Below are 19755 nucleotides of genomic sequence, written 5' to 3'. Positions count from 1 at the left end.
CCCCCCCCGGCCTGTTACTTGCGGTGGCCTGCGTGTCTCTGCTTCAGCTAGCCGAGAAGCTGGAAGTCGGTGCTCCCCTGCTCCATCTCCTGCATCCTTTTTCCCCCCTTTAATTCTAGGAGTAGCTGCGCAAAAACATTACGCTTGTGTTTTTCTCTGGATTCGTTTTAATCTTCTAGACATGCTCCGTGTGTCGACAGTACTCCGTCAGATAAGGCCGGTGTCCAGAGCACTCGCCCCCCATCTAACGCGAGCATATGCAAAAGATGTTAAATTTGGAGCAGATGCTAGAGCTCTTATGCTTCAAGGAGTAGATCTTCTAGCAGATGCTGTAGCTGTCACCATGGGGCCAAAGGTAATGGAAGGTTTTGCATTTATTTTACCTTAGCGCTTCGACCTGATTGAAAACACCATAGTAGAAACCCGTGGTTAGTTTCCCCTCGGTAGAGCTGCATGATTGCCAACTGAAACACAAAGATGTAGGGGTATGGACAGACTACTGCAAGCAGCCACGTTCTCATTCTTGTCACCTGAACCATGATGGTTGTGCATGTGCTTTTCACAGCAACAAAATTAATTGGATCGCTGTGAAAGGTGCAGTATGTTGGTTTAAACAGTTTGAAGGTTAAGGGGATGTGCATAATAGGTTACCGTGGCTCAGTTGATGGCCTGTAACAATATGCTAGAGAATTTAACTATCTGTGTCGTGAGGTGGGTTAATTAGCATGCGATTTTTGTTGTTGTTGTTATTACAAATTACGATTTTGTACCGCTTCACCTTTTAGTATTAACAAGGTGAAAGAAATACTGAAAGCGTAGTGCTGAGTTTTCAGTTGGCTGGTAAATGTTACCACTTGAAGTGAAATTCCATGGCAGTGGCATTCATTTATGTTGCTTATAGGACAGAATATAGTGTAGGACTCCCTGTAAGTTGTTTCGGAGAGCTAGCTACTGTATTCTGCATAGTCATGCAATGTGTAGCAAGGCTTGAAATGAGGTTCCTCTTTAAGGAAGGGACACTGATTTTCTTTGGGCTCACAGGAATATCTGTTCCGTATAATAATGGCACATGCATGGTAGCTCTTCTCGAGGCTGCTCGACCTCTGTAAAATTTGTTCGTGTATTTCTTGCACGTTTTTGGTGCTCTGTTAGCTTTATTCAAAGGCAAAAATGCTGTAAGCTGAGCAGGTGAAGGTTAAGGAACAGTGACGTCAGCAAGCTGTGGCTGTATTCCATAAAGGAACAAAGTTTAAGTGCAATCAGTTAATTTAACTCTTGTTTTTTTGGATTAGGCTGCTTTGTGAATGCCTAAGCTTAGTTCTAATGCACTGGTTAAAGGGCAGGTCCTGATGCAACTTACTGTAACCTTGTGGGGTTTTTGTTCCAGCGTTCTCACTTTATCTGCTGTTCTCCGTGTATTTGTAGAAATTTGTAGAAATAGGGATTGTACTATAATGCCTGATTCTGCTTCCAGCAGTTTTAAGAAATATCACTCTGGTGAGGAAACTTCCCTTTGGCATTGTTCTATATTTAAAGAAATGCGGTTTGTAGTCTCCCATGATCTTTTTGATACTGCTGCCAACATGCTGATTACTTTGTCAGAACTAGCTTATGGGACTGCTTGGATTCTTGATATGCGGGACCATCCAAAATGCATGTGTGTGTACTGGTGGTGTTCCTTTTTTCAGAAACGCAGAAAAAAAAGTATTCGTGGAGTGCAGTTCCTTTAGTGTGATAGGATTTAAGCAGATTTTGTTGTGCCATTCTCCTCATAACTACCAAACAAACGTTTGGAATCAGACCATGTCAAAATACAGGGTAAAATTAAGCAAAATAAGGAGAGACTACGTGAAGAACTTGCCAGTAGCAGGATCCTCCAGAGGTAGTTTTCTTACTCTTGAGGCGCTTTTGGGTTTAGGACAAGTGCAGGTCAAATAAAATAGCACTAAGAAGTCAGATTATGCATTATTTTGGCGTAATTGTTTTGTAGCACAGAGTTAGAATTACGTAAGCTCTTTCACAAGTTCAACATCACTAACTTAAGCTTAATGTTTCTTTTGCAGTTTCTAGGGCTAGTTGTGTTCCAGAAGCAGCGTAGTCTCGTGCATGACAGGAATCCAAAGTCAGTTAAATCATTGAGGCAGATGTGAGTGGGCTCTGTGCAAGTGAGGAACACAGTGCACCATAGCGGTAGCATGCTGTATGGGAGTCCTTAGCTAGCTAGCTAGCTTGGCACGTGATCCAGATTCTGGTTGGAGCTGAAGCCGCGCTGGCCCGTGATCAGCTTCGGCAGTGTCTCGGCAGGAGCTAGCGTGGTCGGCTCTGAGCTGGACCTGACAGGCCAGGTGAGGGGACTTGTGCAGGGTCAGCTGGGAGGGACAGTGGTGAGGTGGGGCGGTTACTGTCCCTTCCCCTCTTCCAACAGCTCCAGCTGTCAGGATAGCTGAAGAGTTTCAGGGCAGCAGTGGACCAGAGGTGGCTCCTTGCATCTCTGCTGCCTCCAGCTCAAACTGGAACATGATTGATTGGGGCAGCTATTCAAGCTATTGAGTTCATATCGGAACAAGTAATCCTCTTGCGCGGGTGCATCTGCCGTGTGTTCCCTGCATGGTCCATATTAACTCCGTCTGTTCACGTTGCATAGGGTAGTCCAGCTTTGTAGTTGACTGCAAGGGCGGTCTAAGAGAAGAAAGGCTTGTTAACTTGCAGTGTCTGAGAAACTATTGCAACACATTAACGCGCATTTGTTAAGTATTCTCCATTCTCTTCCCTAATCGCTGATAAGGTTTGCAAGTCTCTGCTTTTTTAATTTTTTTTCCCCAGAACCTGCAATGAATTGAGCTTTGTATTGCCCTTTTTCAGTCACAAACTTTTTATTGTGACTTGATGGAAATTCTGCAGATTTAGTTCATTATGTTGCTATATTTCAGTTTTAGGGGAAAATATCAGTGTTAGAAGCTCTTAAATTATTTTTTTCTGCAAGGCTAGTCTTATTTTAGTTGCAGCCCTCTGAGTCTGTGGTATTAAGCATTATGGCTGGGGAATGAAGCCCCATTCTGTGAAAGTATAAACCTTTTGAACCATTTTTCCAGTTTTGCAGAACCTTGGTAATGTATGTGCTTGAAAAAAGTCCCAGCTGAAAGTTCTGCAAGGTCATGTTTCTGTTCAGCTGTGGCTGTTCAAAAGGGTCTTCATCTTCAGTTGAACTCTGAGTAACATGTTGTGGGTTGTGTGGCTTTGATTTAATATTTGTTCTTTGTTGCCTTAGGGAAGAACAGTTATTATTGAACAAAGCTGGGGAAGTCCCAAAGTGACAAAAGATGGTGTGACAGTAGCAAAGGCAATTGACTTGAAAGACAAATACAAAAATATTGGAGCCAGGTTAGTTCAAGATGTTGCCAACAATACAAATGAAGAAGCAGGAGATGGTACCACTACTGCAACGGTGCTTGCACGTGCTATTGCCAAGGAAGGCTTTGAGAAGATCAGCAAAGGAGCTAATCCAGTAGAAATCAGGAGGGGTAATGTTTCTTCCCTTGTTTTTAATGTTTAATCACTGTCTGTTTACTTTTCATATCCCAAATTTGACTGGCTTCCTGAATTAAGTTGCTCTCTTTTTGAAGAGCCATATAAAGTTTTATATGAAGAGGGATGCATAAAGAACCCACTTGTTTCTGTGTGTTACTTACTCTGAACAATTCTTCATTTTTCTAATCTTTTTACTATTTTATATATGGTGAACTTGTTTAATTTGAAGTATGTCACACCAATTCCAAAAAATGATTGCTAGGTATACAAATGACAATATGGAACTAGAACTGCCAGTTGCTTGTTTTTGAACATGCAAACTTGATGCATTTTTGTAATGTGGACTTCGGTTTGAAACTTAACCTGTTTGTGGTTTGTCGTTTGGTTGGTTTTGGTTTTTTTTCCTTCTATGCTGTATACCTGGTCTTGTTCACTCACAAGTATTCTGTTCATCTTTAGGGGTGATGCTTGCAGTTGATGCAATCATAGCTGAACTGAAGAAGCTGTCTAAACCTGTTACAACTCCAGAAGAAATTGCACAGGTAAAAAAAAAAGAAAATACTTAAACCAAGTTTATATAGCTATTTTTCAGAAAAAGTTTTGTGAAGTCAGGTTTAATGGAGTTGGGTTGTGTGTATATGACACCTGGGTATTTTTCTTTATATCAGGATTCAGAGTATGTTTCATTGAATGATCTTTATGGTAACACTTTGATTTTCTTGAGTTACTTAAAATTCCCAGTATTCTGCCTACAATTACACTGCTACAAGTTAGTTCAGAAGTAGGTAGTTTTTCTCATCTTGAAGTTTCATTCCAAAATGTGGTCTTAAAACATAAATTAGGGAGAACTCAGAAAGCAAAGATGTGTTTGTGGATGGGAGGTGATGGCAGACTTCTGGGAGTGTGGTGGATCTCCTGTGGGAGGTTCAGGTTGAGGTGAGTGCCCAGCTGGGTCTCAGGCACCAGGTGTGTTGGCCTTCGTGGCTTATTTCTCCCCACAGCTGCGGATTCAGATGGCCTGTGTGTGCTGCCTGAGCCCAGTGCTTGAGCTGCCCTTTTAATGGTGTTCTTGGGTCCTGGTGTGGGTGTGCCATGGTCAGCTGCTCTGTCTTGTCAGGAAATGTGAGAATTGAAAATGGTTGGTTTTCTTTATAGTGAGGAAACAGATCACTTGTATTGTGAAATGAGATTAAATGGGTTACTGTTTCAGGTTGCCACAATATCAGCAAACGGAGATCAGGAAATCGGCAATATAATCTCCGATGCAATGAAAAAAGTTGGACGAAAGGGTGTGATCACTGTCAAGGTAAGAAGTGGCCAACATACGGACTAAGTGCAAAGTGACCGTCTCTTCTCCAGTTAGGGCTGGCTTTTGTGGCATGTGATGTAGCTGCTGCTGCTCACATACGATATCCCACCCTAATTCCTCCCTCCCCAGCTCCTTTAGATCAGGGTTTGGTCGCTGTTCCCTCTTACAATACTTTTCTTTTGAAGGGAAGCACATAAAACTGACGTGTGGTGCAGACCCTTTCATTCCGTTGTGCATAGTATGCTAAAACTATACTTGTGCTTTTGGTAGTAGATAAGGGATCTTTAATGTATACTTTCTTGTATCTAAACAGGATGGAAAAACTCTAAATGATGAATTGGAAATCATTGAGGGTATGAAATTTGACAGAGGCTACATATCTCCATATTTTATTAATACAACCAAAGGTGAGTTAACAATAACACATGTCAAATACCTCACAGTGGCTCTTGTAAGTTAGAAATAATGGTACCTGTTGTAAAGACTTTACAATCTGTTACACTATGTACCACAGCAAATAGGACAGGGGGGTCCTTCCCCATCAGCCACTCTTAACTCTTGGTAAAAGCTTGGAGTCTTGGGGTTTTTTTTCTTCTCTGCTAAGTGTGGACTATGTCCATGCTAACATCAAGCTGGCCCTGCAACACTCCAGCACAATGTAGAATTGAAAGTGGAGTCTTGGAGAAGACAATTTGTCTCTCTCTTTAATGCCATTGAAAAGTGCAACAGTTGCTCCAGAGTAGCTCCTTAAGTTTGAGAATGCTTGATATGTTTTTATAACTGGATTGTTCAGATAATGTGTGTTGTTTCTACAGGGCAGAAATGTGAATTCCAGGACGCTTACGTTCTAATCAGTGAAAAGAAAATTTCTAGTGTACAGTCTATAGTTCCAGCTCTTGAAATTGCCAATTCTCACCGCAAACCTTTGGTCATTATTGCTGAAGATGTTGACGGAGAGGCCCTCAGCACTCTTGTCTTGAACAGGTGAGGCTTAAAATCCTTACTTTTAGACAAATACTTTTTTTTTTTTTGCATTTTCAACCTTTTAAAGGAATACATACAAAAGTGTGTATTTGAATTTGCTACGGTGAAGTGCTGTTGTCTGTTCTCTTACCAAGTACCAAAGAAGCAGTAGTTTTTATACATTGCCATACTTTGCATCAGTTCGGACAGAACTTCCATTGTTTCCTAACTACCTTTTTGAGCAAAACCAGCTCAGTTCATGAAGGTCTTGTTGTTTGCTTGTTAGAGCTGTGTACTGCAATAATTGGTTTTAGTAATTAGACTCGTTCTCTGAATACATGTGGAGTGTTGCTCTCTGAATTCTTCTCTTCAGACTGAAAGTTGGTCTTCAGGTTGTTGCTGTAAAAGCACCAGGTTTTGGCGACAACAGGAAAAACCAGCTTAAGGATATGGCAATTGCTACTGGCGGTGCTGTAAGTAATGATGCTTTAACTGGCTTTTTGCTCTAAGAAATGCTAATGGTATTTAAGGTGGTAAAGAATGTATATTTTTAGGTCCATGGCTTGTATTTGCTGTGTTGCAGGCTGTGTCCTGTTCTTTCAAATATGTAACAGTAACTCTAATGTTTGAATCTTGTAATTCTTTTTAAATGCGAACATTGATAATTGCTGTGTAATACAGCGCTGACCAACCATGAGTAATACGTCTTTTTAACTGACTGAAGTTACACGCAATTTACTTGCAGCATTTAGGTTGTTAAGGCAAAGGAGGAACTTCAAGGGAATTTCTTTAGAGATATCAAAGCTTTCTTGCTGCCTTATAAAACTGATTGTCTCACAGTTGCCCAGACTCGAGTATGGCAAATACAATTCTTTTAAATGTTTGGAATAGACTGGATAATTTTCTGCTGTACTCAACTTCTCAAATAGTTGATGAGCTGATTAGTCTCCCTTTATGCTGCTTTTTTTTATACACACTTCAAAATCATAGCATGATACTGGGATCCAAAGTTGGTTATTGAAATGAAACTTAATGTTTAAGCTAACTGGAGCACAAAGTAACAAACCTGCAAACACTATTCTAAAGTCAGTTTAGTGCCTATATTCATAACTCCTCGAAATACAAGGAAGACTCTGTAACACAACTCTACTTTCCAGGCACTTTGAATCGGTGAGTTACGCTAGTCAGTCATGAGCAAGAAGTTGGCAGCTCCTCATTCTGTGGGGGCCAGTTTGTGAGGTACTTGCACGCCTGGACTGTGTTAGGAGAAGGGAAGAGTTTCATTCAACTCGGCTGCAGTAGTGTGACTATTTTGCACTGTTAGCCTGTTGTATGTGTTCGTGTGTCTATAAATAGAAAATCTGTGTATGGAGAGCTGTGAATTCCAACTTTTCATGTAATTTGTTTCAGGTGTTTGGAGAAGAAGGTTTGAGCCTAAATGTGGAAGATATTCAGCCTCATGACTTTGGTAAAGTTGGAGAGGTCATTGTGACAAAAGATGACACCATGCTTCTAAAGGGCAAGGGTGAAAAGGCTCAAATTGAAAAACGTATTCAAGAAATTATCGAACAGCTAGAAGTTACCACAAGTGAATATGAAAAAGAGAAACTGAATGAGCGATTGGCCAAACTCTCTGATGGAGTAGCAGTATTGAAGGTGAGAAGTTGAACCTCTTAGGAAAGGGGTGGTATTGGTCCTTTACTAGCAATCTAAGTTAACCGCTGTGTGGTTGTCTCGTAATCTTAGCCATTGATTTAGGAGTTTGGCTTCTTACAGTGCTATGCTTTGGTATTAAGAACTTGATGAAATAATAAACTAAAACTGTGTGTTTAGGTTTCTTGAGTGCTGAGGTACAAAAGAACGCTGCTGGTATGGGAGAGGATGGGTTTGCTGTAGCACTTTTCAGTTAATGATTCCAGTTGGCCATTTCATTTTGCGGCAGCGGTTCCGTAGCCAGCAGTGCTCTCCTGCCTGGGCTCCTTGTGCAGACCTTGATGTGTGGCTTGCGTGTTGTAGGTTGGTGGCACAAGTGATGTTGAAGTGAATGAGAAGAAAGACAGAGTTACTGATGCCCTGAATGCGACCCGTGCTGCCGTAGAGGAAGGCATCGTTCCAGGTGGTGGCTGTGCATTGCTTCGCTGCATTCCAGCATTAGATGCCTTAGCTCCAGCCAACGAAGATCAGAAAATTGGTAAATTACTTGAACATGTGTGTGGAAGTGTTAAGAATAGACTTTCTTCTGTCCTGAGGCTTTGTAAGATTAAATACCAATTGCTTTCAGTGTGTTTTTAGTTACTTGATCTTTAGAACCTTGTATCGCCTTGGTATGGCGGTCTCTGCTTTACAGTGGGAAGGAGCTTTCGCTGTGTCCCTGACTTGGATGTGAAAGAGCTAATACCAATAAAGCAGCAGTACCCCCTGCAAAGAATTGCAAACTGTTGAAGGAAGAATTGAGTTGACGGTTACAACCATTGCAGGCAGGCATAAAAATTGAAGAATGCTTAAGAGACTGTGTGGCACATCAAATGGAAAAAGGCTTTGTGCCATGTTACAGTAATAATACTCCTTACTAGCTTTTGCAGAAGTAAAACTAAAACGTGAATATCCTACAAATATTTTGGTTGTTGGCAAATGTCAAGTAGCAGAGAACTTTTTTTCCCTGGAACTGATACAAATAGCTTATGTTCTTGCTCAGAGGGTTCTCTCTTTTTGTGTTGACCTCTGGCACATGAGCGTGTGCCTTGGCAGTAGGAGCAGTGTATGTATTATGTAATGCTAAACATCCTTTTTCTTATAGGCATTGAGATAATAAAGAGAACACTGAAAATCCCAGCAATGACTATTGCAAAGAATGCAGGTGTTGAAGGATCATTAATAGTTGAAAAAATCCTGCAGAGTCCATCAGAGGTTGGCTATGATGCAATGCTTGGGGACTTTGTAAATATGGTAGAAAAAGGAATCATAGACCCAACGAAGGTAACCTAAAATAGTCTTAATTCTCAGCTTCCCTCCCTCCCACCTCACATGATAGTCAGCAGGTACTCAGTTATTTCTTTTCTATTTTTAGGTTGTGAGAACTGCTCTGATGGACGCTGCAGGTGTTGCGTCTCTCTTATCAACAGCAGAAGCAGTGGTGACTGAAATTCCTAAAGAAGAAAAGGAGCCAGCAATGGGAGGAATGGGTGGGATGGGTGGAGGAATGGGAGGTGGCATGTTCTAATTCCTGGGATAGGGATGCATCATGAGCTGTGCTGTTTAAGACTGACAGTTCTGACTTCAAAAACTTCAGCTGTCAGTGCAAGAGGGTGGATAGTGACTGAAGTGAGGCTGGTGTTTAAAAGAATCACTGTAACCATCAGTTACCGGATTTCATTTAACACATGTGTAATTGTTTACAGTCATTGTCCATGCCTACAGATAATTTATTTTGTATTTTTTGAATAAAGACATTTGTACATTCCTGATAACTGGGTGCAAGATCCATCTACCGAGGTCCTGATTTAAACTTAATTAAGGCACTTGATATTCTGTTTCAGAGTTTATTGGTGCTTGCCAGTACTAGGAAGAACTTGGAAGCCACTGTGCGTGAGACTAGACAATTGTGTACAAAGTAGGCAAATATACAGTTATGTGACCTTTATGTAATAAAACAAACTGCTCAAAAGTTACAAAATGTATCACCTTATTCACCTGCACACAAAGCCATAGTCATGGGAGAACCCTGACAATCTGCTGCTGCTTCTAACATTTACTAGAAATCTGACACTTGTGCTTGGAAATGACAGGCCATTTCCCTCCAGGAAACATTCCTTTGGCTAGAATGTTTCTCAGAAATACAAGTGACTTCAATTTTGGCAAGAAATATCTAAGGTGAACTGACACTGCAGTTCTTTGAAATATTAAACAATGCAATGAAAGTAAGGCACGTGCTCTGGACTTTGTTTTGCCCTGTCTATACTGCTTGTTTCCTGTGCTGGAACAGGCCCAGTGCATTGTTCACAGTCTTGTGGGAGGGAAAGTGCGCTAAGGGTAGGAGATGGGTAAGTCATCCTTGTTAAGAAAGGGATGTGGGGTTTTTAAATACTTCTCTTGCTCAGGTGTGGTATGTGGTTACCTCCTTGCCTTGAGACTTCCAGTCTTGTCTTCCAGCTTTCTGGTAGTGGGCTCCAGGATTTAGTTTGAATTATTTTGCACTAGATGCTGCTTTACCCTTAAAAGTGACAGCTTTGCCACCTAATGTGTTCTTTAACCTGACCCAGCCTGTTGCCTAAACTCTTTTCTGCTTGCTTTTCAACTCTGCTTTCCAGACTTCAAAATAGTGGTGTTCCCAGACTTGTGTATGTTTATCTCCGATTGACTCAACATAGGAAACTGGTTTACAACTTCACAGTGCTGTAAAACTGACCTCTTAATCCAGCTGTCACTTTCCCCAGCTTTGTACCTTTAATCAGAACTATCCTTCATAGATAGGATGTGTGAAATTTCAATTGCTCTTTCCTGAAAACTATCTCTTAAGTTATCAGCCCTGTCTGAGACCGCTTCAGGGCTGTCTTTGTCCAGAACCCTCCCTTCCTCTGCTATTTAATACACTATTCTGTAGCAGCCATGTAGATGACAGACACTTTGGAGAAAGGACCAGCTCCAACACCTGATGTGAAGCTTTACCTAATTTCAGTAAGGAAATGGGGTAGTGCAAGGCAGCATATAGACAGGATTTTAAATCGGTTAAAACTTAACATTTCTTCAGAGACTAGAAAGAGAATACTAATGTCAGGAAGAGAACTACTGAAAATGAATTTAATCAATATGGCTGGTACCATCATAATGGACTGATAATTAAATGGTAGTGTGGTACTGAAAAAAAAATCTTAAGAACTAAGATTAGCTCTCTATTGTATGTTTTTTAATGACAACTGGCCTTGGGTGTGCTTGTCTGCAGTAAGTGGAGGACATCTTGTTCCTTCCTTCCAGGGAGGACAGCACTGTAGTACAGAGTGTTGTGAATCCCTGCCCGAGTTCTCAAAGAGGTAACATTTACTTGGTTTAAAGTTGTGTTGGAACTGGGAAATGCTTGCATTAGACAAGATATATCTACCATAACCTAACTGCGATGTGTAACGGCAAAACAGTGGCAGGTAGGCAAGTTGAACCTGCCCAACATACCTAAAGTGTCTAGAGCCCAGGCAGCTGAGAACCATGGGCTATAGCTGAAACTGCTACATTGCAATTACGGTGGTACTTATGTTTTGTGTACCCCTTATGTTTAACATCTGAAAACTCAGGAGTGTTCAGGCTGTGTTGTTTTTCCTGTTGCAGTTGCTGGTCAGAATTCAACAGCAGCTGGAGACTCCCGAGTTACACTTGTCGTTCATTTGGATTACAAGCGCCTGCTGCTTGATGCCTGACAAACTGTTCATACTCCCCAAAGCCAGAATGTCAGTTTCCCTTCTTGTGGCTGGGTTGACCGTTGATGCTGTTAAGTTAGATTCACACTACTAATAACTTAAACTTGAGTTAATATGTTACGATGCTGAAAAAAACATAAGCTTGGATAAGGCAGAACTTACACTGTGATTACACAAACCATTTGGCAAGTTGATGAACGGCAGCCTGAGATATGTTGTGTTACAGTAGCTGCCAATTGTCTGCTACTGATAACACTTTTTAAGTCGCACTTGATTGCAGCTTGAACTTTCTATATACACACATGGCCAAACAGGTGTGTTTGGTACGGTATGAAATCACACACAAAGGTCAGATATGAAATAGGTGCCCCAAAGGCAGAGCGTGGCACCTCTTGTACAAATGAAGTGTACAAACAAGTTTATAATTTGCCTTTTACGTGTGATGAACTTCATGAAGCATTAGCTCCCGAGGTATGCTTGTTTCTGGGCCATGGAGTTTGGATGCTCTTCTTTCAAAGGCAGCTACCATCTGCTTTACCACTTCATCAAAAAATAGCGTAGCCAGTTTTGAGTGTAGAAGTGAACGAAATTCAAAAGAAACCTGTTTAAAAAATAGAGAAAAAATAGTTTTTCCTGTATCTACTGTTGTAGTAAAATGCTGTTACAAATAGCCAACTTCATCAAAGAATCCAGTTAGTCTGTAAGTAAGCCGTGGGAGAGAGAACAGTTAAAACTGAGCTGTAGGGGAGGGTGTCTGCGAAGAAAAGCCTAATCTGTGGTCAGAGGTCCCTGAGCTTTTCCATTAGAAGAATCGTTCGGTTCTCTGAAGTGATAATTCCCATTTATCTAAATTAACTGTATTTTACTTAATATATGATGCATCACAAAATGTAAGTAAAAGATTTGGGATAATGAAAAGCTACTGACAAACAATAACTCAGTTACTTTGCACACAGAACTCACTTGGGGGACAAAAGTTGACTGAAGAAAATCCTGCATGGCAAGACAGAAGACTACAGGTAAGCTGCAGCAAACACAAGAGATATGTAAAAGCAGCTCAAAATAGCTACCTATTAAATACCAACATTTTTAATTAATCTTTCCATCTTGGTAGCTGTAGTTATGGTATGTTCAAACAAGAGCCATTTGCTGACTAAAGCTACAAATTTGGTTTTGTGTGCTGTACCTCCTACCTGAATGCCTTCTGCTCTTGACCTTTGCTGTCCTGACACAGGCAGTCAGGTTCAGAGTACAGGCATACTGGTTAAGTCCTCTGTACCAAGCCCTCGGGCCTCCTACTGCAGTGCTCAGAACTTAACTTCTGCGTTTTCTTTCAGCTACTGAATCTTGCAGTTAAACTGAAGCTACTGCAGCAGTTAACAGTTATGGCAGGGGCACAGGGAGCTGGCTTTCTCTCTCCACCCTCAAAAGAAAAGATCACTTTTATGTCAAACAGCCTTCAATTATGCTTTTGTGCTGTGCTGGCCTTCAGTCTAGTTAAATAAGGCTCCCTTAAGGCTATGTAATCACATTGTTTTGGAACACACAGCTTCCCAAAATGATTACAGAATTTTCAGGAAAAGAAATGGGTTGCTCTTCTGTGACTTTTACCATCACTCCTGCTATAGCATGTCTTTTGGACTGAGATTTAAGTATATTTGTCATTCCTGAGAAATCAGCAGATTAAATGCCAAACAGAGCAAATACAGCTTCTCTCAAATTGCTTCTGAGTAATGCATTTTAACTGTGAAACAGTAGCACAGAAGTAATTAAACTACTTGGACTGTAAGCCAAGTGTAGCTTCATTTACATTTGCTTGATCTCAAGCATCAGTAAAATTAACATGCCTTTTGAAAGTCTGAGAGTTGTCATTTAGAGCATTTAAGAGTTTTGCAGAACAGGGATTATGAGTTTGGCATCGAGTTCAGTAACTGTGTAAAAACTTGAGGTGTGGCATACATTTACAAAGTTTGCAGATGGTAAAAATGGTGTTGTGCTTCAATCTATGTACCAAATCATTTAAGAGCCAAAAACAAACGAGAAAAATTCCCTGCTGTATGTATATGTCTCCTGGAATCAGGCTGGCAAAACAGGATACAGTGTCTTGTGGGAACCAGCATAACCCAAACCTCAATTTACATTTTCTAAAGCAAGCAAGCATTCTTGAAATCAAAGTTTTCTCTTGAATATCTGTAATTGCATGGTATGTTTTGAGAAGTTTGTTATGAAATGCTTATCATCCCCATCTGCACGGGCCCAGAGGCAAGCAACACAGCAGGTTAGTAACTAGCAAGGGTTAGAGTCCTTAAGGACTTGCCTTTGTGAGGCAACCAGCGGCTCAGCTGGCTGCATTTACCAGGTAATGGGGTAAGCAGTAAGAAGTATCAATAGCATTTCCCCAAGAAAGTGAAAATATCCATTTTAAGTCCAGTTTTGACTCCCTTTAACTGAAGTTCTTGACCTGCTTGAAATGTCAAAAAGTGGCTTGAGGGCGGGGGGGGGTGTTTCCTCACAGACTCAGTGTTTAGTTTATAGGGTTTAAACACTTGCTTAATTCAAGTTTTCTCAACTGATTTATGGCTTGGGTTAAAAACTAGCTTAGGTACTGGTTAGCAGCAGGAACTGGCACTTATTTGCCTGGAGAAATTCAAATACCATGAGCAAATAACATGCAAACATTGTTGGCAAATCCCATGAGAGATGTATTCTTTTGAGTGTCTATAGATTCATTTTTACTGTTGAACTGTATGAAGTGCAACAGAGCAATAAGCTGAAAGTTATTAACCAACCCAAGGAGATTAACATGCTAGTTTACAAATATTACAAAAAGCTCTTTTTCCTACTTACAGAAGATAATATTTTAAAGAGAGTATCCCAGCAGATGGCAGCAGGATCAACCCATTTCTGTGTACTTTTGTAGCCTGTTCTGAACCCCAGCTTAGTTACGTGCTTAAAGCAACACCTACTCTTAACACTATAAAACGTAAGAAAAAAATGTGATGACAGACTAAATAGACAAAATGGAAAAGCAATAACCTGAGTGGAAAAAAACTTGTCTAGGAGTAACAGGCTAAATCAGATAGTGGATTTAAAAAGCAATAGTTTTGAGCTGCAGTGATATCCCATCACAGAGTAGAAAGACAGCAAAAATCTATTATACTGGTATTACAGAAGGAAGCAGTAAGACTTAAAATACATGAAAAAGTAAAACTGGAAGCCAAGAAATTAAATTGACCAAACTGCAGGCCAAACAGGACAGAGGGGAGAACACCTACCTTCTGGTACCCAGAGCACTTAGGTTCTAGAGTATTTAAAAGAAATAGCAAAATAAGTTTAGCAGTTCTCCCTCTGTATTTGACTGTCTAAAAACTTCAGCATGTTTACAATTGTATGGTGAGAGATACCAGTCCCTAGACTGTTTCGTGATATGCAGACACCTCACAGAAGACTGCTGTCTCTAAAGGACACTGTAGTGGTTTCCATGTAGTAAAGTTTGCAAAAAATTTTTTGGATAGTAGTGACTAAAACTAACTTGTTTTCTGTGTGTATGTGTTTTAAAAAAAATTAGTACCAGGCATTAAAAAAAAAAAGAAAAAAAGGCACAGCTGAAGGTACCATTTCCATGCCCTGTTCCTAGCATGTCGTTGTCTTAATTACAGTACTTACTGAAAAATCCAATGTACATGTCCTTGGATAACCAGGGATACCTGGGCTGAAACGCCACACCGTTTCCAAGTGATTAAATAGTTTTCCATCTGTGCAGGATGCCTAAAATAAAGTTTAAAAAGTCAAGCTACACCGAGGCTTTTGCAGATATGACAAATCAGTATTACTGAAGTTTTCATTTGCATTTTGTTAGACAGTGAAGGTCATGGTATAGTTAAAATTGTTCTTATAGTGCAGCTAGTATGAGATCCCATTTGTACAGTGTCATTTACAGCAAAATAATTTAATTACTTTTAAGGGAGAGGAAAAACTGTTGCATTGAGAGTCATAAAACAGATCTCTAGCGTGATGCATAGAACACCAAAATAATGCTAATGCTATATACCAGAATTTTGAACCACACTACTTTCAGCAAAGGACATGGATATTTACTGGGTTTGTATTTTTTTTTTTTTTCATTACATATATAGAATGTTTTATATACTGATATACAAACTGGTAGTCCTGGGCTATAGGAATGCTTAGCATCAAAACAAACCTGATTGAAGACAAACTCTAAACATCTTCTGTCACAAGATACTATTGTGATCAAGAACTACCACGAAGTCTGTAAGACTATACGTTCAAGTCCATAATCAGGTTATATGTTGGCTTTTAGTTACCGGCAAGCCACATATGATCCTCCTTTAAAACAATGAAGTATTTGCAGTAGTTGGCTTCATAGTTTTCACCACCATAGGGTCCTTATTTTTACTCATTTTGCTTTTAGCACATATAGCTAATTTTGTGTGGCTGTATTTATAATAGAAAAAGATTGAAAGACATATACTCCAAAATCATCCAAATACATAATCTCAGTTGGCTTGGAATATCTAGAGAGAATTTCTGTAACTTTTTTTTAACTCTTTTTTTTTACAAGTTCTTACTGTTACCACAAGCAGCTCTGCTCCAACAAGGCCACCTATGATGAATAGGTGTTGTCTGTGGTTTGAAACCCATGGTAAGGTAAGCCATCTCAAAGACTAATCAGCAGCACAAAAATACCTACATTTTTCTGCCCAGGAATGAGATGCAGTGCCTTGCTACTTCTACAGAAAGGGGAGGAGTAGAAGGAAGATTAGACACGAAGAGCTGGGCTTGCTTTCCTGCTGCTGCCAAAAGGGCAGGAAGAATGGGAAAATTGCCAGTGTGTCCCCCTTGCTCGCAACCTTATAAGTAGCAAACTCACTCTGTGCTTTCCTCTGTGGCAAGAGCTACTGCTACCATTCTGATTTTTCCATTGCTCAAGCACTGCTGCCGTAAGCAACAAATCTGTGCTCATTTTGTTGCCACCAGTAGCCCGCTATGTTAGACCACCATTCATGCTGCGTTTGCTGAGTTATTTCTGAGGACAGTGAAGTATTCCAAACACACAGTCACTTCTCTAGAAATGTTCCTACCATTATATGAACAAAATGTAAACTTCTAGGAAAAACAATCCCAGCAGAGAAAATGCTAATAAGTCTAGGAGGAGGAAATCTAAAGAAACTGTTCTCCTCACCACTTTCATGATCTTTTCTGAGACAAGAAATCCTCTTATGAGTGAATTGGAGGGAAAAAGAGTTGATAAGCCAATCTGATAGCTATGTAAAAGGAAAAAGCCAGTCTTGTCAGGGATGAGTGGAAAGGAAAAGCCTTTTACAAAGTCAGCATGTAAAATGCAGCTTTTCCATTGTAGCTGTTCAACTTTCTTAATAAAGGGAGAAAGGTATTCTTTTTTCTTTCCAGAATCAGTAAGTACCTTGAATAAAGGCACTCGGCATATTCCCCTTCCAATTCTTGTCTCCCTGTAGTTAAGAGACCCAGTTTGTTTTGAGCAGTGTCTCTTAAGAGGAAGCCTAGAAAAGAATAGTGAAATAGGATATCCAAACAATTATATTGAACAGCAATCAACTATTGTAATTCCACTAGTTACTCCAAAAAAATAGTCAAGATCTGCCATATGAAGGGAGAGGCAGTTTTGCTGTAAGGAGTCTGTTCTGTGCTCTTCCTAACCAAAACCAGATTCATATATATAAGGCAAACTAGTCAGAAGATCCAGACCTCATTTAAAATTTCTCCCTTGACATTTTTAATTATTGCTCTTGAAAAGCTGAAAGGAGGGTAAACACAATTGCTTCCCTTCCGAACAAATTAATTCTAAGAATGGACTTTAAATCCACTCTTCTCTCTTCTCATCAATACACTGAATCACAAGTTCTTCAGCAGATCCTACACTTAAGTTTAAGACTTCTCATATTAGCTAGGTAAAAATCTCAGAAGTAAAGTAATGCAGATATCAATTTTGCTAAGGCATCAGAAGCTACAGTTGTCAAAGATAACTTTGAAGTCAGTATTAATTTTGCATTTAGAGGGGTTTGGACAACATTTTAACAAAAACAAATAAAAATGGTATATCTTCATTAATGGCTGCTAGTTTCTCCAGCAAAAGAAAATTAAAAAGCAATTCCTCCCCCACCTCATTTGGCAGCTTATGTTTTAAAAGCACATTCAAATTCTCTCCAGTTAACCTAAGTCTTTAAATAGAAACAACACAAGTTTTGAGCCACACAAAGCAATTCCAGCATCAATTTTTTCTTGAAGCACCAGTGAATTATTTGAATTTCAACAAACAAAAGTTACAGAAAGCTACAGCTAAGGAAAAAAAAAAAAAAAAAAAAAAAAGAGTTACCTTAACTAAATGTGGTCTCACTAGGGTAACAACTGATGTATACCTCTCTACTACAGGAGGGAATCCTATTTCTAGCTGTGCTTTGCAGTATCCAGAGCGCTTTGATAATATATCTGACTTTTTACACCAAGGCACAAATAGTTTGTAATTCTCCACAACAGCAACAACTTCATACATTTCCTGCATAGAATACCTGGAAACAGAAACATTAACATTAATTACAAGGTATTTTAACTTCAAATTCAGTATTAAAAAGTTTCAAAGATTATATAAATGACAGTTTGGAAAGTGAACATACAGTCACCTGAAAACACTGCCACTGTTTTTGGAAATTAAACTGGTAAAAGTCTTTGCATAAAGATGCAAAACACCACACAACATCCAGCAGTAAAGTTAGTGAACAGTGAACCTGGTGTCTGCTACTTTCTGCAATACCAGGTAAATACATGTACATTTCAAATGGAAAAACAGTGTTTCCAGCACAGTTGTGTCTTCATTTAAGTAGATCTTAGACATTCCACATAAAGAATCCACACTTCATGGCTAGCAAGAAAAGGTGAATCAAAACTAAAGTACTATATTTCATTGTGTTTAAATAGAGCAACACTACTTTCCTTCTTTTAGCCCAAATAATTAATAAATTAATAAATAATAACTAAAAAATACATGCAGTGGAAAAAACTCGCAGCATCACAGAGTGGCTGAAGTTGGAAGGGACCTCTGGAGACCCCTGCTCAAGGATACCGAAATTGTATGAAAGAATATGATGGCAACATTTTAGTTGCTTCTATGGTAACATGGCAAAGTATTACATAGCTATGGTTTTTAATTTTTAGTTCTGACTCAGAAAAGAATTGAAGCCCATGCTTAATTCCATCTGTGTTTAAAATGAAGCATATGTTCAACAGTACTCAACAGTGACTACTATTGGACAAAGGCTCTTTTTAAGTGACTATGCAAAATCTGTTGCAGTTCAAGAACCATCACATAACTGACTGTTAAGCATAGTCAAAAAAACTGTGCTAATGAACAAATAGTTCATACTATTGTGGACCAGAGACTGGGGGCAGATCCCAGTCTTGTCAAATTAACTGGAATTTTCCCACTAGCTTTAAGGCAAACAGGATTTCAAAATCTTTTTTTATGTGCCTAAGTTTCTTCATCACACAACTAATTATTTTCCTTCTTTTAAAGGAAGAAGAAAATCTTGAGACGTATAACATAATGTAAGTGCAAACATTAGCATGTATTTGGGACAGAAAGGAACAAACAGAGTTTTCACACCTGTTGGTTTATTCCCATTTCAGCAAATGAAATTAATAGTGTATTCTTCCCTTTCTGGGTTGTTTGTTTTGTCATGGAATAGAAGGATTATTTCTACTATTTCTTTCTATGGGGCAAGGGTTTTAGGTTCCTACATTTTTTGTACTCAGTTTCAGACTGGAAAAGCCTGATCTCTACAAATTCTGAAAGTCAAAACTCCTTCCTAGTCTCCAACTGGGCAGAGTCACAGGGACATGTGTCTTCAGGGATGCTCAGTCTTTGAAATTCGAGTGTTTTGAATCAATCACAGCAAACACAAAATCAATAAGCATATAAAGTTTCTTTCCACACGTCTATACACACCCTATAATTCTTCTTTCAGAATATTCTTTTCTTTTATTTACTAGTGGTGCAGCAATGTTGAAGAAAGTTCTTGAAAAGGTATAGCTCATTACAGGTACTTGCAAAGAAGAAATTCTGGTCATCAGAATACCACAAGAAGCCAAGTGCCTGCAACAGTGAAAATGCTTTTAGATGTGTTTCATATCAGCAAAATAAATAACAACAAATTCAGGTGAGACAATCTGTTGTATAACATTCCAGAAAATGTCAGATTCAGATGGAGAAACAAAGGCTCATAACAGTATACATACTGTTAAAAACACAAGGGGGATTTTTTTTTTTCCCCCCTTAGGAGAAAACTAAAAATAGCCCCCAGTCACAAGAAAAGTAACTGGCAGAGTAAAATACAAAAGGCCCTATTAAATGTTGACTTCATGGCAGCCTGAGCTCCTGTACAAGCCTCATATGCACTTAATTTGCAGAACAGGCTTTCTTAATAGCAAAATCAAGGAAGAGAATGTTCTAACTGGAAATAAAACCTGAGCTTTGCTATAATCCCTCTGTTTCCG

General features: G+C 39.5%; 2 protein-coding genes across 6 annotated transcripts in view; one reads left to right on the top strand and one right to left on the bottom strand.

Moving 5' to 3' along the window:
- HSPD1 (heat shock 60kDa protein 1 (chaperonin)) overlaps positions 1-9717 on the top strand; it is a 9967-nt gene extending 250 nt beyond the window's left edge. Inside the window, exons 2-12 of one of the 5 annotated variants that reach the window (XR_774155.1) lie at positions 180-355; positions 3269-3521; positions 3988-4070; positions 4739-4834; positions 5151-5244; positions 5653-5821; positions 6174-6273; positions 7211-7456; positions 7817-7991; positions 8148-8353; positions 8598-8687. Coding sequence is in view for 4 of the 5 variants with exons in the window: in XM_010564253.1 (XP_010562555.1) it covers positions 182-355; positions 3269-3521; positions 3988-4070; positions 4739-4834; positions 5151-5244; positions 5653-5821; positions 6174-6273; positions 7211-7456; positions 7817-7991; positions 8598-8776; positions 8868-9020 (1722 nt within the window). In the remaining variant the exon portion in view is untranslated. The other 4 variants (XM_010564253.1, XM_010564261.1, XM_010564271.1 and 1 more) reach the window with 4 other exon arrangements.
- Positions 9718-9797: 80 nt separating this feature from the next.
- Positions 9798-19357, bottom strand: COQ10B (coenzyme Q10 homolog B (S. cerevisiae)). Its single transcript, XM_010564241.1, has 4 exons — positions 19208-19357; positions 17582-17774; positions 14872-14973; positions 9798-11806 (listed from the first exon to the last, which is right to left on the bottom strand). The coding sequence occupies exons 1-4, from the start codon at positions 19327-19329 to the stop codon at positions 11639-11641; spliced, it is 585 nt and encodes a 194-aa protein (XP_010562543.1). The 5' UTR covers positions 19330-19357; the 3' UTR covers positions 9798-11638.
- Positions 19358-19755: the final 398 nt, after the last annotated feature.

The sequence above is a fragment of the Haliaeetus leucocephalus genome, unplaced genomic scaffold, assembly GCF_000737465.1.
Source record: "Haliaeetus leucocephalus isolate CR32 unplaced genomic scaffold, Haliaeetus_leucocephalus-4.0 Scaffold1, whole genome shotgun sequence".
In the NCBI taxonomy this organism is placed as follows: domain Eukaryota; kingdom Metazoa; phylum Chordata; class Aves; order Accipitriformes; family Accipitridae; genus Haliaeetus; species Haliaeetus leucocephalus.
The sequence above is the reverse complement of the archived record's forward strand: the minus strand, read 5'-3'. Positions and strand labels throughout refer to the sequence as shown.